The 27,881-nt window shown below is 37.7% G+C and overlaps 1 protein-coding gene across 3 annotated transcripts in view; it reads left to right on the forward strand.

The window, feature by feature from the left end:
* The window catches only part of ATG10 (autophagy related 10), a 277,457-nt gene that overhangs the window by 67,866 nt on the left and 181,710 nt on the right, over window positions 1–27,881 (forward strand). For 2 of the 3 annotated variants that reach the window (XM_060415984.1, XM_027970494.3), the window contains exon 3: window positions 14,175–14,282. In XM_060415984.1, the coding sequence (XP_060271967.1) occupies window positions 14,175–14,282 (108 nt within the window). Of the gene's footprint in view, window positions 1–14,173; window positions 14,283–27,881 lie in introns of those variants that run through there. The other variant, XM_060415985.1, reaches the window with a different exon arrangement.

Below are 27,881 nucleotides of genomic sequence, written 5' to 3' on the forward strand. Positions count from 1 at the left end.
TCAGAGGTATCAGAGTCTGCCGTGGTCAACTTCGACACATGTATTGAGAAGGTGTAGCAGTATGGATTAGTGAGACTGGGCACAAGGAGACATTTTAACATATTCAAAATTGTGTTCTGGAGGATCTTGAAATCCTTATCAGTCACCTTTCTTTACCATCTAAGTTTTAGGCTTAAAAAAAATGAACAGATACTAGTTTATTGTCTGAACCACCCAGTGTAAGCTTTGCTTTTCAGCAGCAGTTTTCCTTCTTTTTTTTTTTTTTGCCCTCAAGATTAATTAACTCTGGATAGCTACTGGTTGTATTGGTTTGATCTCTTACAGAAGGAAGGAACAACCTCTTGAGATCTGTGGCCTAGGTTTGGCCTGTTCCTCAGGGTTACATTGGCCTTGCAGGTCCTGTTGTTTGTTCAGTGCTGGCAGTGACCTAGAAACTTCCTCTTAATTCCTCCCCAATGGCATTGCCAACCCTTCTTGTAGCTGGTCATTCTGGATAGTTAACTTGGACTTTATGTCCTATATACAATCCTTTATTCCAAAGCAGGGCGGAGGCCCTTAGATAACCACCTAATTTTTTAGACAGCAGTTTTCTAGAGTAGATTGTTTAAAGCTTATTAAAATTCAGCTTCAAAAACCCCATAGTTATTTGGGTAGCTAGATTCTGGCAAGCATATCATAGCTCTCTGGGTGGCATAGCTTATGACAGCTTGTAAGAAAGCAGACCCAAACATGTTCTGTTAGGAAATCCTTAGATCTCCATCCAGTAGGCATTTAGTACAACACTAGAAAACTTGCTCATCTCTCTAGAGTTCTTTAAGGCTTACAGAACATTTTTTCCCGAGAAATTCATGATTGGAATCCAATGCAGCAATGTGATGGCCTGGAGGTATACCATTCAAAAGACAATCAATAGAGTATTTGTTTAACATACAGTGTTTTTCATTTATAAGGACAAAAGGGTTTGTCACTAAAAATGTAAGTTTCCTTCCTAACCCTCCCACTCTTCTTACCCAGACCTCAGAGGTCACCACTCATACCAGTGTCTTGGGTGTCCTTTCAGATATTTTCAGTATACACAAGCACATGAATTTATATTGAAACAAATTGTAGCATAATACATATATACCTGCTATTCTGCATATTTTTAACTTAATGATCTATTTTGATTATTATCCCATATGAATACTTACTAAACATACTCACTTTTTTATTACTGCATAGCATTCTATTATTTGGGTATACCATAATTTTTTTTTTAATACTGTAATTTATTTAACCAATCCTCACCAATGAGCTTTTAGGTTATTTCCAATATTGTGCTATTACAACAATATTTTAATACATATCACTGCATAAATTTTACTTCCTACATATACAACTATTTCTGTATGATAAATTGCTGGAAGTACCATTTCTGGATGGAAAGTAGGTGCATTTTAAGTTTGGATACATATTGCCATCTTGCTCTACAGGGAGGTTACACTAATTTAAACTACCCTATCCTTGGCAATGTATGAGAGTGCCTGCCTGTTTTATCCACAGTGTATTTCATACTTTCTGATTTTTGCCGATCTGATAGGTAAAAGATGGTGTCACATAGTTTTAATTTGCATTTTTCTTATTGGTAACATTGAACATATTTTTATATGATTAATATCCATTCAGAAAACTAAGATCATGGCATCTGGTCCCATCACTTCATGGGAAATAGATGGGGAAACAGTGGAAACAGTGTCAGACTTTATTTTTGGGGGCTCCAAATCACTGCAGATGGTGATTGCAGCCATGAAATTAAAAGGCGCTCACTCCTTGGAAGGAAAGTTATGACCAACCTAAATAGCATATTGAAAAGCAGAGACATTACTTTGCCAACAAAGGTCTGCCTAGTCAAGGCTGTGGTTTTTCCAGTAGTCATGTATGGATGTGAGAGTTGGACTGTGAAGAAAGCTGAGCACGGAAGAATTGATGCTTTTGAACTGTGGTGTTGGAGAAGACTCTTGAGAGTCCCTTGGACTGCAAGGAGATCCAACCAGTCCATTCTGAAGGAGATAAACCCTGGGATTTCTTTGGAAGGAATGATGCCAAAGCTGAAACTTCAGTACTTTAACCACCTCATGCGAAGAGTTGACTTACTGGAAAAGACTCTGATGCTGGGAGGGATTGGGGGCAGGAGGAGAAGGGGACGACTGAGGATGAGATGGCTGGATGACATCACTGACTTGATGGACATGAGTCTGAGTGAACTCTGGGAGTTGGTGATGGACAGGGAGGCCTGGTGTGCTGCAATTCATGGGGTCACAAAGAGTCGGACACGACTGAGTGACAGAAGTGACTGATCCATGTATACTTCCTCTTTTATCTATTTATATTCTTTGCTCGTTTTTCTATTGGGCTATTGGGCTTTTTCTTAATGGTTTGTTAGAACTGTTATGTATTGAGGAAATTAAAGCTATTTACATGTTGACAAATTAGTCCTTTTCTATTTGAGCTACAAATCTTTTTCTCACATTTTGATATTTGCCTTTTGACTTTAAGAATTTTTCTATGCAATAGAATTTATTAATATTTTAATCAGTTCAGTCTCTCAGTCATGTCCGACTCTTTGCAACCCCATGAACTGCAACATGCCAGGTCTCCCTATCCATCACCAACTCCCGGAGTTTACCCAAACTCATGTCCATTGAGTCGGTGATGCCATCCAACCATCTCATCCTCTGTCTTCCGCTTCTCCTCCTGCCTTCAATCTTTCCCAACATCAGGGTCTTTTCCAATGAGTCAGCTCTTTGCATCAGTTCAGTTCAGTTCAGTTGCTCAGTCGTGTCCGACTCTTTGTGACCTGATGAATCGAAGCATGCCAGGCCTCCCTGTCCATCACCAACTCCCGGAGTTCACTCAAACTCATGTCCATCAAGTCAGTGATGCCATGCAGCCATCTCATCCTCTGTCATCCCTTTCTCCTCCTGCCCCCAATCCCTCCCAGCATCAGAATCTTTTCCAATGAGTCAATTCTTCGCATGAGGTGGCCAAAGTACTGGAGTTTCAGCTTTAGCATAATTCCTTCCAAAGAACACCCAGGGTTGATCTCCTTTAGAATGGACTGGTTGGATCTCCTTGCAGTCCAAGGGACTTTCAAGAGTCAGGTGGCCAAAATATTGGAGTTTCAGATTCAACATCAGTCCTTCCAATGAACACCCAGGACTGATCTCCTTTAGGATGGACTGGTTGGATCTCTTGCCTCCCAAGGGACTCTCAAGAGTCTTCTCCAACACCACACTTCAAAAGCATCAATTCTTCTGTGCTGAGTTTTCTGTATAGTCCAACTCTCACATCCGTACATGACCACTGGAAAAACCATAGCCTTGACTAGACGGACCTTAGTCAGCAAAGTAATGTCTCTGCTTTTGAATATGCTGTCAAGGTTGGTCATAACTTTCCTTTCAAGGAGTAAGCATCTTTTAATTTCCTGGCTGCCATCACCATCTGCAGTGATTTTGGAGCCAAGAAAAATAAAGTCAGACACTGTTTCCACCGTTTCCCCATCTATTTCCCATGAAGTGATGGGACAGGATGCCATGATCTTCGTTTTCTGAATGCTGAGCTTTGAGCCAACTTTTTCACTCTCCTCTTTCACTTTCATCAAGAGCCTCTTTAGTTCTTCTTCACTTTCTGCCATAAGGGTGGTGTCATCTGCATATCTGAGGTTATTGATATTTCTCCCGGCAATCTTGATTCCAGCTTGTGCTACTTTCAGCCCAGCGTTTCTCATGATGTACTCTGCATATAAGTTAAATAAGCAGGTGGACAATATACAGCCTTGACGTACTCCTTTTCCTATTTGGAACCAGTTTTTTGTTCCATGTCCAGTTCTAACTGTTGCTTCCTGACCTGCATACAGGTTTCTCAAGGGGCAGGTCAGGTGGTCTGGTATTCCCATCTCTATAAGGATTTTCCACAGTTTTTGTGATCCACACAGTCAAAGGCTTTGGCATAGTCAATAAAGCAGAAATAGATGTTTTTTTGGAAGTCTCTAGCTTTTTTGATGATCTGGTGAATGATGGCAATTTCATTTCTGGTTCCTCTGCCTTTTCTAAAACTAGCTTGAATATCTGAAAGTTCATGGTTCACATACTGCTGAAACCTGGCTTGGAGAATTTTGAGCATTACTTTACTAGCATGTGAAATGAGTGCAATTGTGTGGTAGTTTGACCATTCTTTGGCATTGCCTTTCTTTGGGATTGGAATGAAAACTGACCTTTTCCAGTCCTGTGGCCACTGCTGAATTTTCCAAATTTGCTGGCATATTGAGTGCATATTTTATGTGATGTCAAAGTTTTTATTTACTTTGTAAATATCTTTTAAGAATTTTTAGAGAATTCCTTGGTGATCCTGTAGTTAAGATTCTGCGTTTCCACTGCAGGGGGCACAGGTTGGATCCCTAGTCAGAGAAATAGAGTCCTGCAAGCTGTGTAGCCAAAAATAAGAAAATAAAATAATAAGAATAAATAGATGAATGAATAAGAGCTTTTATAGTCTTCCAGTGTTTACATTGAGCACATTTATGGTATTGTTTTTCTCATTTAAATCTTTAGTCCTTATTTTGATATTTCATGTAGATAACATGAGGAGTTTTGACTGTGAGCGAGTGTTGTCTTTATTAGCGGTGTCTGGGTTACATAAAGCACCTGCATTTCTGGTAGTTTCTATCCTGTAGTGACAGTGTGGAGCAACCTGCTATGTGGGAGTAGGCAGCAAGGAGTCCTAATAGCAGAAGTGTAGCTGGATATGGTATGGTTTTAAAGTTACCAGATTACCGGCTGTTACAGGTGACCTTGCTACAGTCAAGGCTGGGCGAGTTGCTGGCGAGCGGGGTTTGAGACAGTAGTGAAGACCACTTAAAAAAGCAGTCTCAGCACAGTTGAAATGACAAGATGAGCATCCAGAGCAGCAAGTTTAGCATATGGAGGGCTCTGAGTGAGTCCTGGAATTCCTGAAATTTGGGAGCTGTTTGTGGCCTTTTTCTTGAGGCAGCTGCAGAGACCATGGTTGGTTCTGTTTTCAGAGTTCAGAAAGGGACTCCAGTGAAGTTAGTGCAGTGGTTCTCTACCCTGGCTTTTCACTGGAGTCTACTGGGAAGATTCTGACTTCACTGGTCTGAGGGGGCACCCTAGTAACAGCATTTTCAGAACTCCTCAGGTGAGTCATACGTGCAGCTAGCATTGAGAACCACTGTTTAATATAGTTTGCTATCTCTTTGAGGCAGGGATTGTGGTCTTCCTGCCTCAGGGCTTCTGATTGTACATCCGGATCACCTGGGATCCTGTTAAATACAGATTTCGATGCAGGAGGTCTGTCGTGGGCTTGGGATTCTGCATGTCTAACAAGCTCCCAGGTGATGCTGTGGCTGTGGTCCCAGACTGCATTTGAGTGGCATGAGCTATTCCACGTGCAGAATCTGGCTTCCCCCGTCCATGAGCATCAGTGAGGAGCTTTCTGCTCTCATCCCGCTCTCTGGAATAACTTGCTTAGTATAGTAGAAAGAACTCAGGCCACGAGACCTACTTTTCACTTCCAGCTCTGCCCCTAACTGGCTGTAGGACAAGTCTCTTCAAAGTACTTCCGTCCTTCACCTTCTTATTGCTAAAGCAGGAGGGTGGAACTGGGTGAGGTATAAGGTTCCTTTTGTTTCATCTCCTCCCATGAAGGTCCAGGGTGTTTTCATACTCTGTGGGGATAAGGTTTTTATGTGGAAGACAGTCCAGATTCTACAGTAAGGACTGCCCTTCCTCTATTGATAGGACTTACCTAGGCCTGAGCTTAGGATCATTGGGGAAAGTGAGACTAATCAATGTTAAAAAGTTAAAGAGGCTAGTGCTAAATTGTAAGCTATAGTAAGTACAGTAAGACTACAGGTAAGCTAGAGAGGAATGTCCATTGGAATCTTCAGGGGGAGGTTTGAGTTCAATTCTGTTTGCCTGGCTTGATGGACTGTAGTGCTAATTTAGAGGGCAGTTCTCATACTTTTACGTTTGTTGTTTCTAAAAAAAGCATCCTTCAATAGTGAGGAACAAAGCATATTTTTATATCTTAAGTTAAAATGATGTGGGAGAAAGGCCTACTTCTGTGAAAGTAAATGTTTGAAATACTGTAAAACTCTTCTTTTTCTATATTTAATTTTTTAAGGCTAATCTTGACTATTAAGAGATTGATAGTGAAAAGAAAATCACCATGACCAAATATAGGCTGAGGTAAAAAAATAAAAACTCTTTTGCACTTCTCTGTAGACATTAATAAATAGTATCAGAAATTACCTAAAATGGAAATTTAAATTGTTTAAATTATAAGTAACATTGAAAGTGACACATCTCTATCCTAACTCATTGAAACAGATACCAGGTAATTTATTTAGATTTTATAACATAGATGCACAGGAATTTCTGACTCACCTCTTTGATGTCAAAGGAGGTGTATTTTGCATTGTAATTAGAATTCTACTAAGTTATAGCTTCCCTTAGGAAGAGATTGTGTGACCAACACTCAGGTATTAAAAATACAAAATAGAACAGTTACCCTCATTTGATGGATTATATGCACTACACACAATTTAGCTCCAACTTTTCTCTGAACATCCTAAGACTTTTTCCTTATATTGCCAGAAAATTGCAGACTGTGAGCACTTTTTCTCAGAAACACATACTATTCTGGTTTTATTGTATTTGGTAAATCTTATATATAATCAACTATTGATTATCATAATGAATGATAATACAAATACAGTAGAAAATCTTCTCGTTTTCAACTAATAAACACAATATATGTCATTTTATAAAAAGACTAGTTTGGTTGCAAGTGACAGAAAACCCAATTCATATTGGATAAAGCCAAGAAGGGACTTTTGGGGGCCATGTAATTGAAAATTTGAGGGCAGAGCTAGCTTCAGGTGTAGTTGGTAAAAAATAGTGTAATCAGAATCTTATGCATGTTATGGTCTTGTTCCCTCTGCGTTGGCTTTATCCTCAGGCTCCATTTAATTACATAATGGCTGCCAATACTGCCAGAGTTTTGCCTTTCTGGGTCAAATATAGGAGAAAAGAGAATAGCTTTCACTGGAAATACAATAATTCCAGCTACAAAATTTAGAACCTTAGTGAAATAATAAAAGATAATAGTATTTGATACTTAATAGCTTATTTTACAGGTAGACAGGATATTCAGGATGTTTAACCATCTATGATGGTGGCATCAACCAGTCTGAATGAGTTGACTGCAGTCAACCAGAACTAGTATTGATCATGATCAAACAGCAGGTTCTCTGTGTGAATCCAGAGGGAGGACAGTCCAACTGACTGAGAGGTATGGATCACAGCCTTGTTGTGGCAGAGGGGCTTGTGTAACTAAATAAAGCTATGAGCCATGCTGTGCAGGGCCACCCAAGATGGATGGGTCATAGTGGAGAGTTCTGACAAAACGGTCCACTGGAGGAAGGAAAGACAAACTACTCCAGTATACTTGCCTTGAGAACCCCATGAATAGTATGAAAAGGCAAAAAGATATGACACTGGAAGATGAGCCCCCCTGGTCAGAAGGTGTCTATTATGCTACTGAGGAAGAGCAGAGAAATAGCTCCAGAAAGAAGGAAGAAACAACCAAAGTGGGCCAAAGTGGAAACAACACTCAGTTGTGGATGTGTCTGGTGATGAAAGCAAAGTCCTAAGATGTAAAGAACAATATTGCATAAGAACCTGGAATGTTAGGTCCCTGAATCAAGGTAAACTGGATGTGGTCAAGCAGGAGATGGCAAGAGTGAACACTGACATTTTAGGAATCAGTGAACTAAAATGGATGGGAATAGGCAAATTTAATTCAGGTGACCATTATATCTGCTACTGTGGGCAAGAATCCCTTAGAAGAAATTGAGTAGCCCTGATAGCCAACAAAGATCCATCTAGTCAAGGCTATGGTTTTTCCTGTGGTCATGTATGGATGTGAGAGTTGGACTATGAAGAAAGCTGAGTGCCAAAGAATTGATGCTTTTGAAGTGTGGTGTTAGAGAAGACTCTTGAGAGTCCCTTGGACTGCAAGGAGATCCAACCAGTCCATTCTGAAGGAGATCAGTCCTGGATGTTCTTTGGAAGGACTGATGTTGAAGCTGAAACTCCAATACTTTGGCCACCTCATGCAAAGAGTTGACTCATTGGAAAAGACTGATGCTGGGAGGGATTGAGGGCAGGAGGAGAAGGGGATGGCAGAGGATGAGATCGCTGGATGGCATCACTGACTTGATGGACATGAGTCCGAGTGAACTCCGGGAGTTGGTGATGGACAGTGTGGCCTGGCGTGCTGCAATTCATGGCATCGCAGAGTTGGACATGACTGAGCGACTGAATTGAACTGAACTGATAGCCAACAAAAGAGTCCAAATTGCAATACTTGGGTGCAACCTCAAAAACAAAAGAATGGTCTTGGTTCATTTGCAAAGCAAGCCGTTCAACATCAGAGTGATCCAATCTATGCTCACACCACTAATGCTAAAGAAGCTGAAGCTGAGTGATTCTATGAAGACTTACAAGACCTTCTAGAGCTAATACCAAAAAAAAAAAAAAGTCCTTTTTATCATAGAGGATTGACATGCAAAAGTAGGAAGTCAAGAGATACCTGGAGTAACAGGCAAGTTTGGTCTTGGAGTACAAACTGAAGCAGGACAAAGGCTAACAGAGTTTTGTCAAGAGAACACACTGGTCATAGCAAATACCCTCTTCCAACAACACAAGTGACTACTCTACACATGGACATCACCAGATGGTCAGTACCGAAGTCAGATTGATTGTATTCTTTGCAGCTGAAGATGGAAAAGCTCTATACAGTTACCCACCCCCCCCCCCCCCCCCCCCCCCCCCCCCGCCAAAAGACCTAGAGCTTACTGTGGCTCAGATCACAGAGATCCTTACCGCAAACTTCAGGCTTAAATTGAAGAAAGTACGGACCACTACTAGACCATTCAGGTATGACCTAAATCAAATCCCTTATGATTATACAGTGGAGGTGAAGAACAGATTCAAGGGATTAGATCTGGTAGACAGAGTGTCTGAAAAACTATGGATGGAGGTTTGTAACACTGTGTAGGAGGCAGTGACCAAAACCATCCCCCAAAAAAAGAAATGCAAGAAAGCAAAGTGATTGTCTGAGGAAGCTTCAAATATAGCTGAGAAAAGAAGAGAAGCAAAAAGCAAGGAAGAAAGGGAAAGATATACCAACTGAATGCAGAGTTCCAGAGAATAGCAAGGAGTGATAAGAATGCCTTTTTAAGTGAACAATGAAACGAAATAGAGGAAAACAATAGAATGGGAAAGACTAGCGATCTCTTCAAGAAAATTGGAGATGCAAAGGGAATATTGTATACAAGGATGGGCATGTAAAGGACAGAAACAACAAGGACCCAACAAAAGCAGAAAAGATTAAGAAGAGGTAGCAAGAATACACAGAAGAACTCTACAAAAAGGTCTTAATGACCTGGATAACCATGATGGTGTGATCACTCACCTAGAGCTAGACATCTTTGTGTGTGAAGTCAAGTGGATCTTGGGAAGCATTACTACAAACAGATCTAAAGATGGTGCTGTTAAAGTGCTGCACTCAATATGTCAGGAAATTTGGAAAACTCAGCAGTGGCCACAAGATTGGAAAAGTTCAATTTTCATTCAAGTCCCAAAGAAGGTCAGTGCCAAAGAATGTTCAAATGACTGTACAATTGTGTTCATTTCGCATACTAGACAGGTAATGCTCAAATTATCTTCTGAGTAGATGGTGAAGAATCTGCCTGTAATATAGGAGAACTGGGTTTGATCCCTGGGTTGAGTGAGAAGGAAATGGTAACCCACTTGGAGAAGGTAATGGTATCCCACTTGGAGGACCCACTTGGTAACCCCTTGGAGAAGGAAATGGTAACTCACTCCAGTATTCTTGCCTGGAGAATTCCATGGACAGAGGAGCTTCATGGGCTACACCCTGTGGGGTCCCAAAGAGTCAGGCATGATGAGTGACTTTCACTTCAGTTCAGTGCTAAAACTGCTTCAGGCTAGGCTTCAACAGTATGTGAACTCAGAAATTCCAGATATACAAGTTGCATTTTGAAGAGGCAGAGGAATCAGAGATCAAATTGTCAACATTTGTTGGATCATAGATAAAGCAAGGGAATTCCAGAAAACATCAACTTCTACTACATTGACAACATTAAAGCCTTTGACTCTGTGGATCACAACAAACTGGAAAACTTTTAAAGAGATGGGAATGCCAGACTACCTTACCTGCCTCCTGAGAAACCTGCCTGCAGGTCAAGAAACAACAGTTAGAACTGGCCATGGAACAAAGGACTAGTTCAAAGTTGGAAAAGGAGTACGTCAAGGCTGTATATTGTAATCCTGCTTATTAACTTCTATGCAGATTACATCATGTGAAATGTCAGGCTGGATGAATCATAAGCTGGAGTCAGGATTGCCACAAGAAGTATAAGCCACGTCAGATATGCAGATGATACCACTTTAATGGCAGAAAGTGAAGAGGAACTAAGGAGCCTCTTGATGAGGGTAAAAGAGGAGAGTGAAAAGCTGGCTTAAATCTCAGCATTCAAAACACTAAGATCATGGCATCTGATCCCATCACTTCATTGCAAATAGATGGGGAAAAAGTGGACACAGTGAAAGATTTTCTTTTCTTGGGCTCCAGAAGCATTGTGGACAGTGACTGCAGCTGTGAAATTAAAAGACGTTTGTTTCTTGGGAGGAAAGCTATGGCAAAACAAGAGAGCATATTAAAAAGCAGAGACATCACTTTGCTGACAAAGATTTGTATGATGCAAGCTATGGTTTTTCCAGTAGTCATGTATGGATGTGAGAGTTGGACCATAAAGAAGGCTGAACACCAAAGAATGGATGCTTTTGAGTCGTGGTGCTGGAGAAGATTCTTGAACATCTCTTGGACTGGAAGGAGATCAAACCAGTCAATCCTGAAGGAAATCAACTCTGAATATTCATTGGAAGGACTGATGTTTAAGCTGAAGCTCCAATCCTTTGGCCACCTGATGAGAACTGATTCATTGGAAAAGATTCTGATGCTGGGAAAGATTAGGTGCAGGAGGAGAAGAGGGCAATAGAGGATAAGATGATTGGACAGCATCACCACTGACTCAATGGACTTGAGTTTGAGCAAATCCTAGGAGATAGTGAAAGACAGGGAAGCCTGGCATTTTGCAGTCCATGGGGTTGCAAAGAGTCAGGGAGGACTTAGCAACTAAACAACAACAACAACAATTATAAAGAGGCCATCAGATTGAAGAAAATATCATTTCTGTATTAGTTCCCTAGAGCTTCCATAACAAAGTACCACAAACTTTATGGCTTAAAACACAGAAATTTATTCTCTCAAAGTTCTGAAGTTGGAAGTTGAAAATCAAGGTGTCAGCCTGGCCATGGTCCCTCCAAGGGTTCTAGAGAAGAACCTTTCCTTGCCTTTTCTAGCTTCTGATTAGTTGATGGAAATCTTGAAATTCTCTGGGTGATAGATGCACCACTCCAGTCTTTGCCTCTTTCTCCCCATGACCTTCTCCCATGTGTCTGTTTCCATAGCCAAATTTCCCTCTTCTCATAAGGACACAAGTTATATTGGATTTAGGGTCTAGTGTATTCTAGTATGATCTCATCTTAATTACAGCTACATAGACACTATCTCCAAATAAGGTCACAAACAAGGTTTCTGGTGGATATGAATTTTGGAAGGATAGTATTCAACCCCAGAGAAGATTAGTGTGGACCCTGTGCAAAGATGACACACACACAGTATTCAACCCAAGACATTACTTAATATCAAATGCTCTTACATAGTTGTCATGACACAAATTTGAAAACATATTCAATTTTAAATGGCTCACAAACACTATAAAATCTCCTTATTTTATAGTTAAAAACTGGATTTGTGAATCTTAGTAAAAATGTTTAAGAGAATTATGAATTTTTTAGTTTGAATGCTATTCTGTACATATATTTTTTTACTACATCAGATTAAGTAACCATGTTTTTCTTATTTATAATTATTTTAATTCTGTTGAAATGCGAATGTTAGTGTGACACTTTGGTGGAGAACTAATAATGTTCATTAATACCTGAGTATGTGCATGAGAGTTATTAAAGTTTTATGTGTAACTGAACTAAGTTCAGACTAGTTTTGCCTTAAAAAAATGAAACTGATCACAATTAGATGAACATCAACTATTAGTGATCATAATAGTAAGTGTTATTGGAAAAGGTTAGTTTTCATTCCAATCCCAAAGAAAGGCAATGCCAAAGAATGTTCAAATTACTGCACAAACAATTGCACTCATCTCATATGCTAGCAAAGTAATGCTCAAAATTCTCCAAACCTGGCTTCAACAGTACGTGAATGGATATTAATCACATAAAAATATGTTCAATGTTACCAATAAGAAAAATGCAAATTAAAACTATGTGACACCATCACTTCATGGCAAATAGATGGGGAAACAGTGGAAACAGTGAGAGACTTATTTTGGGGGGCTCCAAAATCACTGCAGATGGTGACTGCAGCCATGAAATTAAAAGAGGCTTGCTCTTTGGAAGAAAAGCTATGACCAACCTAGACAGCATATTAAAAAGCAGAGACATTACTTTGCCAACAAATGTCCATCTAGTCAAAGCTATAGTTTTTCTGGTAGTCATGTATGGATTTAAAAGTTAGATCATAAAGAAAGCTGAGTGCCGAAAATTTGATGCTTTTGAACTGTGGTGCTGGAGAAGACTCTTGACAGTCCCTTGGACTACAAGGGGATCAAACCGGTCCATCCTAAAGGAAATCAGTCCTGAATATTCATTGGAAGGACTGATGTTGAAGCTGAAACTGCAATACTTTGGCCGCCTAATGCAAAGAGCTGACTCATTTGAAAAGACCCTGATGCTGGGAAAGATTGAAGGCAGGAGGAGAAGGGGACGACAGAGGATGAGATGGTTGGATGGCATCACTGACTCGATGGACATGAGTTTGAGCAAGTTCCAGGAGTTGGTGATGGATAGTGAAGCCTAGGGTGCTGCATGCAGTCCATGGGGTTGCAAAGAGTCAGACACGACTGAGTGACTGAACTGAACTGAACTGAACTGATTTATATAAGTAGGGGCTTTCCAAGTGACACTAATGGTGAAGAACCTGGCTGCCAATGTAGGAGACTTAAGAGACACAGGTTTGATCCCTGGGTTGGAAAGATCTCCTGGAGGAGGGCATGGCAACCCACTCCAGTATTCTTGCCAGGAGAATCCCATGGTCTGAGGAGCCTGGCTGGCTACCATCCATAGGCTTGCAAAGAGTTGGACACTACTGAAGTGACTTAGTATGCATTCATTACATAAACAGCAGGAGAGAAATGCAACTGGTTAAGGGCTTGAAAATCATACCTTCCAACATTTGAGAACAGTGGAAATTATCTTTAACTCTGAAGAATGACTCTGAAAACGAGTTTAGACTCTAGAAGGCGTAACTAGAACTGGTTAATTAAGGTTAAATGGACACACTTCAGTGCAATATAGAACTAAGCTTTCTCAGCAAACAGTGTGTTGTATACAAGAATGCAGGTGGTAGTTGCGTAAGGGGATGACATGTGGGTTCCTGGAAGTGCTCTAGAAGGAGGTGAAAGATTACCTCTCCAGGACCTCTTAATGGAGATTTTTCCTTGAGCAATAAATTGAAACAGTGGATTGTTTCTAGCTTCAAGATGCACGTCCTCCTAAAATTTCTATTTCTCTATATGCTATGAAATGAATATCAATATTAATTATATGACAAGACATTTCTATAAGTTGATATACTTTTAAACAGCTACCAACCTATGTGCTCTATGAATTCTATGTTTTGAAGTGCATGGGGGAAAAAGGTATTTAATCTATGAGAAGAGGAAAACATCATTAATAGGTGATAAAAGTAGGGGCTTAAAACTTCTATTTATTGAGTACTTACTGTTTGCAGGATGAATTGGATGAATTTATCCATACTATCTCATTTCACTTAATATACTTAGTTTCTCATTGCTTGATTTGGAACTTGTGAGACACTGTAGTTCTTAGAATGATGATTTCTCACAATAATTGGCATTTTCTTATGTATTCTTTGGTGGAACACAGGACTGTTCTGATGGCTACATGTGCAAAACACATTTTCAAGTTAAAAATGGAACTGCAATGTCACATCAAGGAACATCTGCTCATGTACAGACATTTCTTCCTGTGGAGGTGAGTGGTTTAACATATCATGTTCTCCTTTTCAGTCTTTGTAAAGTATAAAGTAAAAGTTTAAATCTGATAAATATATTTAAAAAATTAACTGCCACCAGATCCTGAATCTGTCGTAAGGGGAGAAGTGAACATCATTTCTAAGAGGTATTTTCTTCTCTAATATTGAAATCAGGAACTGTGGTAAAGTTAAGATTCACTCTGGGTCTGTACAGATTGTCACAAGGCTTCACCCTTTTGGTTTCTCTTAGATCTAAAAACTACAGATGCCTTCCATTGCTTATTGATTTTTTTCAGTAAAATCCCCTGAGGATAATACAGGCCTATACCTCAGCTGAGTAATGTGTGATGGATATCTCTTTACCTAGTCTACCTTTAATTTTTCTCCTATGTCCTTTAAAATATGCTGGATCTGGGTCTCATTCCTTAAGGGACTTTAACCTTGACTTGAAAATCTTGCTAAATTAAAATTTAATAAGGTACTAATCATGGCATAATGGTTTTCTGGGATATTTTCAACTTTCTTTTTATCGAAATGCAAATAGACTTATTGTACTTTATGTTGTTAATAAAAATTTTTATATATCCATTGTAAAAATAAACAATAGAAAAATATATAAAAACTCCCACAGATCTTTCAACTGAAGGTAACCACTATGAATATTTTGGGAAGTATCCTTGCACATATTTCTGTCACACACACACATACATACTTGTGTTCTGCAATGAACAAGTATGGCATGGATATCTTCCCATGTCAGTAGATGTGGATATCTGTAGTTCTTTTTTAATGGCTCCATTGCATTTCATCTTATGGATGAACTATAATTATGTGAACCCATATTGAAATAAAATGCTTGAATTTTAAAATTGAATTAGTGGGGATCTAATTGCTTCAACATAAAGAAACAAATATAATGCTTAAAATTCCAAATATCCTGGTAAAATGGGAAAGGAGACTTTTTTTGGTGACAGTTGAGCCCTAACCCCTTCTCTCTGTGTATGATGCTGGCCTGGAAGTAACTGTTGCCTGTATAATTTATTTTTTATTTATTTTTAAAATTAAATTTAGTTTTTTTAAAGTACTCCAAGGGATTTTTATATTTGGTTGCACCGGGTCTTAGTTGCAACATGTGGAATCTAGTTCCCTGACCAGGATTTGAACCCTAGCCCCCTGCATTGGGAGCTCGGAGTTTTAGCCACTGGACCAGCAGTAAAGTCCCATTGCCTGTATAATTTACTTTGCAATTTATTCTTGAGGATATTGTGTTTGGTAATAAAGTAAGTGCCCCTGATTTATATATAGATTTAAGGGTTTTTTGGGTAATGTTTTTAGTATATTGAGTGCTTAGTTTCTCAGTTGTGTCCGACTCTGCAGCTCTTTGGACTGTAGTCTGCCAGGCTCTTCTGTCCATGAGATTTTTCAGGCAAGGGTACTGGAGTGGGTTGCTATTTTTCTCCTCCAGGGGATGTTGAGTAGGTGTTCAAATCCTGATTACTGTTTCATGGTTTGAATAACCAACATCATATATGAAGCCAAGCATGTTAGGAAGCTTTCCAGTTCATTATATATTAACTTCAAAAATGCACATGGAGATGATGATTTAAAAGATAAATTACTAGTTCTTTCCTAACAAGTTGGCAGACATTTGAAAAGCACTAAAAAGTGGTGTTGACAGTGTGAGGAAACTGACACTTTCTGGTTGATGTTTTAACTTCACAAAGTTTAAAGATGTGCGCATACTATGAATTATCTATTCCAATTCTAGGAATTTAGCTTCATAAAATATAATTTTTTTCAACATTTCCCAACAAATTTCAAACATATGAAAAAGTCAAAAGAATTTTGCAGTGAACATCCATGTACTCATTGCTTGGATTCCGACATTAACATTTTGCTGTGCTTGCTGTATTACATATCTCTCCCTCTATTCATCTATCTTCCTTTTTGGTGCAGTGGTTTTACATCAAAGTAAATTACAGAAAATAATTAGAAATGTACACAAAGTTTTACATGTGTACATTTAAAACTTTTTCAAGTTTTACATGGAAGTATATTTATTTTACTATTATTTATAATAGGAAAAAGTAGAAACAACTAAAATATCCAACAGTAGTGGATTAGTTGCTTATGGCATATCTCTGTGATGGACTTTGTGATTCAGTAGGTTTGGATTGAAGCCTGAGAATTTTCAGTTCTAACAAGTTCCCAGGTTATGCTGATGCTGCTGGTACAGGGACCACCACACTCTAAGAACGACTGCAGTACTTTATAATGGAACTCTTAGCATATTTTAGATGTACAGCTGAGATGGTTAGTTAATATAATGTATGGTAGAGTTGATATTGTAATAATCTTGATGAAATGAAAAATGTCTTAGGTTGAGCCTGAGATGGAGATTCCTGTTGAAGTGACTTATTAGGGATATGTTCTTAGGAGAAAGGGAGTGATGGAAGCAGAAAAGAACAAGCGATAAAAGCTAAAGGAGATTGTGGTCTCACTCGAGATGAGCTTTAGTCTGATCTCCTTAGAATTCTGGAGCATAGATACCCCAAATTAGTCTCACCTTGTGTCCTTGAGGCTGACCTTTTGTACTCTGTAGCGTTTATTGAACTTTCAGCCTGTCATTGCCTGATGTAGAGGAAGACAGCTTCCAAGCAAGATGGCTCCAGTATTACTGAGAAATTATTCAGAGAAGGAAGAGGGCTGCTGTGTATTATCAGCCAACAATTCCAACAGCTGGGTGTGAATGGGTATGCTGGCCTTAAGCGGACCTGGGCAGGGCAGCAACAGTGTCTACTACCAAAGGGTAACCTAAAAGCAACAAAATGGCATCTGTGAGGAAGTATATGTATAAGGCCTGCATTGACATGACAGCAGTTTGTTTGAGAAAGAGCTAATGATTTTAGTTAACCACAAGCTCAAGGTAAGTGAAAAAAATGCCATGGATGCTAGAGAAACTAACTGGAACCTAAGCCATATTAATGAAAGCATGATTGGATCCCAGATATTATCTGAGGTCCCCTGAAGGGTCCCAGAGACCCTCTCAAGGGGTCCGCAAGGTCAAATATATTTAATAATGTTAAGATATTATTTACATTTTGTACTTTCATTCTCTCCTACTTTCCCAGAGGCTACCTATGTGTGATATTGCAACAGAGTAAATGCAGGAACAGTTATAAAAATCCAGCTATCTTTAATTAAGTTAGACACTAAAAATATTTTCAAAATGTATACTGCCTTTCTTACTAATTTATGTTGTTTTGGAAAATGTTTATTTTTTCATAGAAATTTGCTGTTATATTATCATTCATAGAAATTTGCTACTATATTACCATGTATTTTTAAAGTGAACTAATATTTTTTTAATTTCAATTTTAATTTCTAATATAATATCATACACATAACTCTCTTAAACAAAAAGTTTGTCGGAATCTTCAATGAATTTTAAAAGTGTAAAGGGGTGTTGAGACCAGATAGTTTGAAAATCATTGCTATAGAACAAGGAAATATTACCTTATTGTATGTGCAGAACAACATTGATAGAGTACATGATGAATGAATTCATAAATAATAGTTGAAAATTGATTATAAGTGGGGTTTATCCATTCAAAGAAGCACGCCGGGGGCCATGGGTAGGCTTGAAAATATATTATTATGAGGACTATTGGGAGTTCTGGGGATGTTAAATTAGAACTAAAGACCTAGGAAGGTTAATCGTCTTAAGATATCTAGAAAGCTTTCCCGTGGAAGAGAGAGTAGACTCACTTTGTTTCTGAGGATACAGAGTAACTGGAAAGTATTCAAGACAAGTCTCTCTACTGTTTAGATTGCTCACAGTGAAATTGGTCATCTTGCAAAGCTGTGAGTTCCCTTCCCTTTCTTGGAGATGTTAGCCACAGAGTGGATAACCTTTTCTCCAAAACAGTGGTCACTGATAGAAATGTTCAGATGTTTAAAGCACCAGGATGGTGATGAATGAAGTGGGCTGATGGGAGTTGGTGGGACCTGTAGAGAAGTGGAGAGGGAATGGTTCATCCAAAGGGGCAGTAGAAATGCATCTCCAGGTAGATTTTCAAGAGAAGGCAAGATCTGGATTTATGTGTTGATTTAAGTAAAAAAAAAAAAAAAAAAAAAAAAATCTGTGCAGGCTAAATAGACTATGTGTATGGGCTGCAAATGGTCCTTAGGCCATCAGTTTATAACCTAGCCTCTAATATTATAGAAAGGGGTCCCACGTTGTATAGAAGACTGAGGCCAGGGGACTTTGGAATTCTCTTTAGAATTTAGAGTCCCATCCATAACTGGCCTTCCCTGGTGGTGCTAGTGGTAAGAACCCGCCTGCAAATGCAGGAGACGAAAGAGACCTGGGTTTGATCTCTGGGTCAGGAAGATCCCCTGGAGGAGGGCATGCAACCTACTCTAGTATTCTTGCCTGGAGAATCCCATGGACAGAGGAGGCTGGTGGGCTACCATCCATAGGGTCACAAAAGCGTTGGACATGACGGAAGTGACTTAGCACATCATATCTGTACATCACATTTCCTATTTAAGGATATTTGAAAGAATGCCTCTACTAACAGTTACTTTTAAAAAAGATTTAAAAAAATTGGCCACGTATGAAGTGGGAAATCAGATCACTTTTTTGTTCCAATCAGAACTGGTAGTCTTGACTATAGAGGGGTAGCTGGATTCATGATTTTTATGCCCATGAGTTTATATGCAATAAACAGGAATTTAAAAATCAAAGAAATATAATGGAATATGTGAGTGAAGTAATTTGTTAAAATCATAATCTATATCTTGTTTGAATTTTTAAAATTAATTTAAAATGATACTTAAAAGAATGAGATGATATTCAGAAATCTACTAAATATATTGGGGTTTCTTAGTGTTGTTTTGGGGACAAGAGTTCATTAGATAAGACATTTATTGTTGAGAGTCGTTACTGTGATTTGCTTATGACATTTCTGAGTTTGTGAAGTAACAAACAAGACTTAAACAAGATCTTTTCATTACCAGTGAAAAATAAAATAATAGTTTGAGAATGAAAGTGGTAGCAAAGGCTCTCTAGTCAAGTTAGACAATTTTTTTGAGGAAAATTAGTCACTGTTAACCTTTCAACCTCATGTGAATATTATTGCAAAATAACTACTAAACTTTAAAATTATTTTGTAAGGTTCTAAATTAAGTCCCAGTGCTAAAGAATCCACCTGCCAATGCAAAAGACACAAGAGACACAAAGAGATGCAGGTTCGATCCCTAGGTCCAGAAGATCCCCTGGAGTAGGAAATGGGAACCTGATCCAGTATTCTTGCCTAAAAAATTCCATGGACAGAGGAGCCTGACAGACTACAGTCCATTGGGCTGCAAAGAGTCAGACATGACTGAGCACAGCGCAACAACAGCAAATTAACTCACTGGCCAATATAGACTACAATGGCTACAATTCTAGAGAATTCTAGCTACAGTGCTACAATTCGAGCTACAATTATGATTCTAGAGAAACAAGGTATAAGTTTTTTTTTTTTTAAATCATGTTTAACATTAAACCACTCTAAATAAAAGGAAACAATGAGATGAATATTCAACATGGATATTGATTTTTAATAACCAGTGGTAAAAATTATTAATGAATGTTTAGGAGAGGGAAGTGCCTGAAATTTCTTCCTGTAGAAATAGCTTTTGTCTAACATTTCTTTGCATTTTCTTTTTATCTCTACCATCTTCATATATGGAATTCTGAATCATTTTCATAGAACAGAGATAGCCCAGATTTTGCCCTTCAATTAATTCAATTTGCTGTTGCTGCTGCTGCTAAGTTGCTTCAGTCGTGTCCGACTCTGTGCGACCCCATAGACAGCAGCCCACCAGGCTCCCCCGTCCCTGGGATTCTCCAGGCAAGAATACTGGAGTGGGTTGCCATTTCCTTCTCCAGTGCATGAAAGTGAAAAGTGAAAGTGAAGATGCTCAGTTGTGTCCGACTGGTAGTGACCCCATGGACTACAGCCTACCAGGCTCCTCCATCCATATTTATTTTAGGTTGGTCAGTGATTTTTTTATATTATTGAAGTTTGGATTCTTCTGTCTGAAGTTTCATTTCTTCCTTTTGAAGAGGTATCAGAGCTGGGTATTGAGCATATTTTATTTATTCACTTACTATCTTCATTACTTTAAAGCCTAAGGTTACCCCTTTAGATTACATTTTTAAAAACTATGAAAATGATAGAGTCATAAGAATAGCAATAGTATACTACTGGAAAAAGGGATTTTTTTGTCCTAGGGCCTTGTAGTCCAGTAACTGGGACTTTCCTTAGTCCAGGTAGAGTATTATAGGAAATCTTGAACAAAAAAACAGCTTATCACAAATTCCCTGAAGCATAAAGCTGAGAATCAGTAACAGGAAATGATCTCAATTACCAAAAGAACATATTCAGAGAATGATGATCTTCTGATGTAACCAGGTCTTCAAATATACTCATTTGCCCTAAGGATTTTATTAAGTGGCTTCTAGGATGAGTTCTATTTTATATGTCTGAAATAGACTCATATGTCAGAATATTATCGGTTTTTTATACATATATTGGAATAAATGACAAGCTACAGTTCTCAGTGTTAACAACTTCTCTGTAAAGCAACTGCTATTTTTAGACTGAAATATAGCCATGTTGATAAATGTAAATGATGAGTAATAAGCATGTTTACCTCTGGTATCTGAAAGTGTCATTATTAAAGCAATGCTAACTAACATATCAGAAAGTCTATTATACGTAATCTGTGTAGATACAAATGAAAGTACCTGTAATAGTCAGTATTGATTTATTGATTTAATGAATCCAATGTTGATAGATAAGTGGATTTTTAATGTAAATAACTATTAATACAGCAAACCTCAATCCCACAATACCATTTTGTGTTTTTCTTGTGGTATATTATGAAAATGTTCAAAGGCAAAGTAAATTTTATTTAACTTAGAGTGTACATATATGCCATGGAGTGGTGTGTTTGAGAGGAGAGTATAGGATATTCTGAAAATCAGTCAGGTCTGATTCGGATTTTCAGTTCTAATAAAACTGTGGACTATTGTACTAGATATAGTACTTATTATACAAACTACATTTCTTTAACTATGCTTTGACAGAAATGTGTGTTTACTTATTCTTAGAACTCATCAGAAATCACATACAGAGATGTAGCACTAAAACTATTTGATAAAATCTTGGGGTGGGGGAGCGGTCTTAAAAGACCTTAGTGTTCAGCTGTGAAATCAAGAAGTATTATATGGAAGCAGAAACATGCCCCATACTCTCTCAAATCTTTCTTCTCTAGGCTCTTGGTACCTGAGTAATATCACTTTTCAAAATTTGGAGAAAATATTAGGTTTAGTGAGAACATATAACCTAAAAGGTTTCTTAAGTTTACTCCTACCTTTGAAATTCTCTGTGCTCTATTTGCTGTGGCAGAGCAAAGAGAGAATCTGTTTTTTGAGAGAAATCAAGTTAACTAATTCTCTTTCTATTTTTCAAGCCAGTAGAAAAGCCTTTGCTAAGGCTAAGGCACCTGCTATACCCATTGTATTTTAACTCAGCAGTGAGTTATGTCACAAAGCTTTCTTTATGTATAGTTCTAATATTGAAGTTTTTTAAAAGTCAAAAGTATGATCATTTCTAGCAGCAGATACGTACTTGAGAGAATACTGAGCTGATATTTTCTGTATGAAAATCTGATTTTCAATGTGAAATGCTTCTGTCCGGTTGTAAAGGTCTAAAAGGAACCAGTTATTTCTGAGGAAGAACACTTAGTGTATTATTTTAATTGCTCTAATTATTTATCCCATTTACAAAAAAATGAGTTTGAGTTGCTCTCCATGATATAGGTTTAAAAAAGAAACTTAATAGATTAATTGGAGGTTTCAAACTTTATGAGGATATCTGGATTTTATAATCAAATCTAAAATAAATGAAAGTGAAACCACTGTTTAGTATTTCTTCCTCCTCCTTTTATTTATTTATTTATTTTTTCAGAAATCTGTGGAAACTCCATGTGTGGAGAGGGATCCATTGGAATATAGTATAATGAGATTTGCTCTCACAAAAGATTAAATAGAATCTAAAATATTTGAGTTTTCAAAAGTTTTTTTAATCAATTATATTTAAAATTCCTTTTATTCCTTAGTTAAATTGTTTGTTTGTTTTTGTTTAATTATTTTTGACTGCACTGCAAGGCATGTGAGATCTTGGTTCTCTGACCAGGGATCAAACCTGTGCACTCTGCAGTGGAAGCACACAGTCTTAACCACTAGGCTGCCAGGGAAGTCCTCCTCAGTTAAATTGAAAAGGTTAATTTAAAAAATATTTTCTGGAGTGAAAGAAATACCCATCAGCATAATAGTCTATGCAGGACTCAACAGCAGTCTAAAGAAATTGAATGTTGAAATGGAGATGTGAAATACCATGGAAGATGGCATTTGGATGTTTGAAAGACTTGATTTTTTTTTAGCTTGAATTTTAGTCAATTTTTTTTAGCTTGAATGAAGTTAGCTACTTGGCAGGATTTTTTTACTGTTAAATACAGACTATTATATAGAATGTGATTTTACTACAGAATTATTGCCCAGAACTAGGGACAATTGTATATGTATATTTCTACTTATTTAATCAGACCCATGTAGGTTCCAATATTTTTTCAGCTAGGGCCTGAAATGCTCAGTGTTAAAAAGGCTTTTATTAAAAATGTGGATAAATTATTTTTACAGAGAGACAAAATATTTTCAAATTGACATAGTGATTCTGAACCTTGCTACTAGACTCCAAGCATTGTCCTGGTTAGATCACTTGAATCAAAGTGATAACTGTGCCTGGCATATAACTGTCAGAAACTAATAGAGCCTATATCTTGATTTTTCTGGATGGAACTATCCAAAATTTCCCCTCTCTCCAGTGTACTATTAAAAGTTAGCAATGTTAAAATAAATATTTTATCATTATCAATTTTTGTCTGTTTATCAAATGGTACTTATTAAATGAAGTGGCCAGGAATATTTGTTAAAGTTTATCTCTATATTTATGTGCCTAAGGGTGAAAAATAACTTTATCTTAAAATAAATGGAAATAACCAGGTCTGAAATCTGTTGCTTGTAGAAGCACCAAGGTATATTAAGATGAAATTTCAGTTGCCATTTATCCCAAAGGGCCAAAAGTGGCATATTTGACAGATCTTTTTCAAGAAAAGTTTGCCAGCCTCCACACTGGTTTTACATACAAGATGATTGGTAGTTTAGTGTTCTTTTTAAAAATAATAAACAAATGAATGTTTCAGGAAACCTCTGATAGACTGAATCAGGTGGAACTGATTTAATGTTATGGATAATTACATAATTAGTGCTGTAAAAAATAAACTATACTATCTGCTTGATGGACTGGAGCTGCTGTGAAGGAGGTATGTAATTATACAATCAGCATCCTCCTCCTATGCTGATTCTAGGTAATCCTTTTTCTTCCTTGTCTGAGAAGGGGCTTCCTGTCTGTGTTTCTTGATGTTAATTTTAAATGAATAGAGCTGAGCATTCAGTAGTTTCCCATCCCTTGATAAGTCTTCCCATGCTCCAGGTCTGTGTGAGACCATCCTCTGAGACCAGTGGCTTTCAGACTGTTGATATAGACTCACAATAAGAAATATATTTTACATCAGGACCCAGTACATACTACAGACACGTATCTGAAGCCAGAGTTCACAAGAAATAATTCTTATTCTTTTTGATCTACCTATTCTATTAATCTATTTTGCTCCATCTTATTTTTTAAAAAATGCTGGCTGAAGTCCACCAGTTGATTTTGGAATCTCCTAAGAGCTCATGACTCATGTTTAGAAAATATTACTTAAATCCTTGATGATTGCTAACGTCAGTCGAAGGGATTCAGAGAGTACCATAACGTTGCTGCTGTGGGCTTTGGGTAGCAGGTGGTGTGGCATGGTTGAAAGAACAATGACTTTGGAGTTGGGCAAATTTGTTTTTAAATGCCTGCTTTTACTTATTTTAACTATGTACTTTGAACTTGTGACTAAACCTCTGTGAGCCTCAAATCCCTTATCTGTAAACATGGATTCCAAATATTTGAGGGAGTCAGGAAGTGGGGACTTGGGGGTCTATCTATTAAATGATGTCATGGAAGAAGGCATCTGATTATGGCTGAAAAAATGGTAGGCGATTCATAAAGTTTACATTCCTTTCCCCACTCTTTTTCAACATCAAACACCTCACCTGGGAAAGAGCATGGTAAATCCCTGCCTCACAGGGTGGTTGTGAGGATCACATAGGATAATGGAACCAAAGACTAACTAATGTGAATTTTTATCAGAGCATCCTTAAGGCAGTGTCACTGTTTGGGAATAAACCTATGAGAAAGTAGGACTGAAGAGTCTTGTGAAGGTTAAGTGACAACACTAGAAAACAAAACAAGTTCTGAAATTCTGTATTATGATTTAATAGCAAGAATTGTTTCGAGATAGAGTGGTATTCAAAACTCAACATTCAAAAACTGAAGATCATGGCATCTGGTCCCATCACTTCATGGCAAATAGATGGCGAAACAATGGAAACAGTGACAGACTTTATTTTCTTGGGCTTCAAAATCACTGATGATGGTGACTGCAGCTGTGAAATTAAAAGACACTTGCTCCTTGGAAGAAAAACTATTGATAAACTTAGACACAATATTAAAAAGCAGAGACATTACTTGACTGACAAAGGTCTGTCTAGTCAAAGCTATGGTTTTTCCAGTCATGTATGGATGTGAGAGTTGGACCATAAAGAAAGCTGAGCGCCAAAGAATTGATGCTTTTGAACTGTGGTGTTGAAGAAGACTCCTGAGAGACTCTAGGACTGCAAGGAGATCAAGCCAGTTAATCCTAAAGAAAATCAGTCCTGAATATTCACTGGAAGGACTGATGCTGAGGCTGAAACTCTAATACTCTGGCCATCTGATGTGAAGAGCTGACTTGTTGGAAAAGACCCTGATGCTGAGAAAGAGTGAAGGCAGGAGGAGAAGGGGTCGACAGCAGATGAGATGGTTGGATGACATCACTGACTTGATGGACATGAGTGTGAGCAAGCTCCGGGAGCTGGTGATGGACAGGGAAGCCTGGCTTGCTGCATCCATGGGGTCGCAAAGAGTCAGACACAACTGAGCTACCAAACTGAATTGATAGTGGTATTGCATGTTGATATTGGAGAGCTGCTAACAAACTGCTAAAGAATTATTTATAGTGCCTATTATAAATTGTATATACAAATCGTTTCATTTTGCATTATATATAGGATTTAAAGAAACTTTAAAATTATTCAGCAAAGGAGTTTGCTTCATTAAGACCTGGAAAATGAACATCAGAAGATAAGTAATTACCTATTGTATAAAATTTCTGTCATGTTCTTTACCTTAACTGAAATACAATATAATAATTTAATTGTGAGAAGATTGTAGCCTCTGTCTCATGGCTTGAACTCTTGGGAGAATTTTCACTGTACATGTGTCAGTTCAGTCGCTCAGTTGTCTCCAGTTCTGCGACCTCTTGGACTGCAGCATGCCAGGCTTCCTTATCTATCACCAGCTCCCAGAGCTTGCTGAAACTCATGTCCAGAGTCAGTGATACTGTCTAACCATGTCATCGTCTGTCGTCCCCTTCTCCTCCTGCCTTCAATCCATGAGTATGTTTTTATAAAAGCACCTTCTTTACTTTAAAGGTGTTATAGTTTTAACTACTTCTAAGTTAGTTCATAACTTTGAAATGCTGTTTCCTCACTAGTTTTCAGTGTTTACTTTCATGTCTGAAAGAAAACTCCTTGGTTTTGATACTGTCTGTACTTCTCTCTTATATCATCTTTTTTATAGAATTTTACTGATGTTGTGATTATTTAGTGGTAACCTGGGCTTTGTTGGTTGTGAGGAAAGGACATAAATCAGACAAGGCAAGTATAAGGCCATGATAGCTACAAAGCATCTTTTCCATATTTCTTATTCTCCAGGGTTTTCAGTCTCTGGTTGGTCTGAAATGTTTCACTCTCATTTTAGGCCTGTGCTGGTTGATTGCACTTAATTTCTGTGCCATTTCTATGTTTACAGTCCCTTACATCATGTTAGGAAATCACCTCGCACTTTAAGTTCAATTCACACTTATATTCAGGAGAAAAGTCCTGGCTCCTTTAAGACAGAAGTACTTTTTCTCTGCCAGAAAGCTCATTGTAAAACTGAAAAGCTTAACCAAAAAGGGTTTCAATGTAAATTGAATATTGATAGAGAAGGGTGGTTAATTGGCCTTAGTAACTTGGTTGCTAAGGAAGCATTTTTCTGATTGGGAGGAAACTCTCCTGGGTATTCTACTGCTTCTTGTGGACCTAAAATGCTTTGTTTTATCTCTTACTTTCTGTTTCTGAGTTGGAAGAGGAAAAAGCAGAAAGCTATCATAGGATTGAAAAGCTGTGGGAAGCAGATGGTTGCTCTCTCTTAGCTACAGAAAGAGAGAGCTAAATACTGACTAGCAACAAGCCAATGCCAGCAAGGACTCTTTGTGTAAGGCAGGCAGTTGGAAAATACCATGAGGGCAAGATATAAAGAGCTTGCATAAGAAGACATAGGTTAGATTAGGGGTTTTTTAGTGCCTGGAAACATGTAGGTGAAAAAAATTAAAGGATATTTTGAATGGACATCCAACACCCATGTTAAACAGCAGGATTAAATGTTTTTTGAATGGCTGAGTTTATTAAGAGGAATTATTTAGTTTGTACTTCTTTGCATTTTGTAGGTTTTGTACTATATCATATATTAAATTTAGTTAATTTGTAGTTATCTTAATAAACAATATTTAGTTACAAACATCTCTATTATTGTATAGTTTATTGCATAGTAGTACTATAAGTAACCTTGGAGTAAACAAATTACAGATTTTTCATTGAAATTTTTTTTCAAAATAAAAATGCCTTTGAACATTGTACATATATGCTAAACTCTAAGGAATACTTTAAATAATTTTGGTTATACTCTAAGTATACTTTAAGTAATTATTTCTACATACTAAATTATGTTATACTAACCTCAGTAAATTAGTGCCTATATTTTTCTTAATTTCATTTTTTTTTAAACTCACCACTTCATTCAGCAGATATTTTAGATTATCTACTAAGTGTTAGGCACTATGTTAAAGGGTACCAAAAGGAATAAAACTTCTCAGAAGCAGTGACATATGTTTCAGGAGAGTTTAGAAAAGAAAATATTTTTTCTGGCATTTTACGGTCTGTTAGGTTTTGTATGTTTTCCCCATTACTAGTATTACATATTATTATTTGTACTAAACATTATTTTTTATGGTACTTTTAAACTGTAAAATTCTTTTAAATAGCATTATTTGGATCATTTTTGTGGACATATGTAAAGAGAACCAGAGTTTCTTGGCTCCTTCCACAACCCTGAAGTGCTGTAAGAGGATGCATAAGTCCTCCTTGGGAACCTTTCTGGAATTTAACATTGATTTTCTTGGCCGAGTAGTTCCTGTCCTGTGAGCGTGACTAGAAGATCTTAGAGAAAGGGCAAAATGTGATGATCCTT

This window comes from Ovis aries, chromosome 5, assembly GCF_016772045.2.
Source record: "Ovis aries strain OAR_USU_Benz2616 breed Rambouillet chromosome 5, ARS-UI_Ramb_v3.0, whole genome shotgun sequence".
In the NCBI taxonomy this organism is placed as follows: Eukaryota; Metazoa; Chordata; class Mammalia; order Artiodactyla; family Bovidae; genus Ovis; species Ovis aries.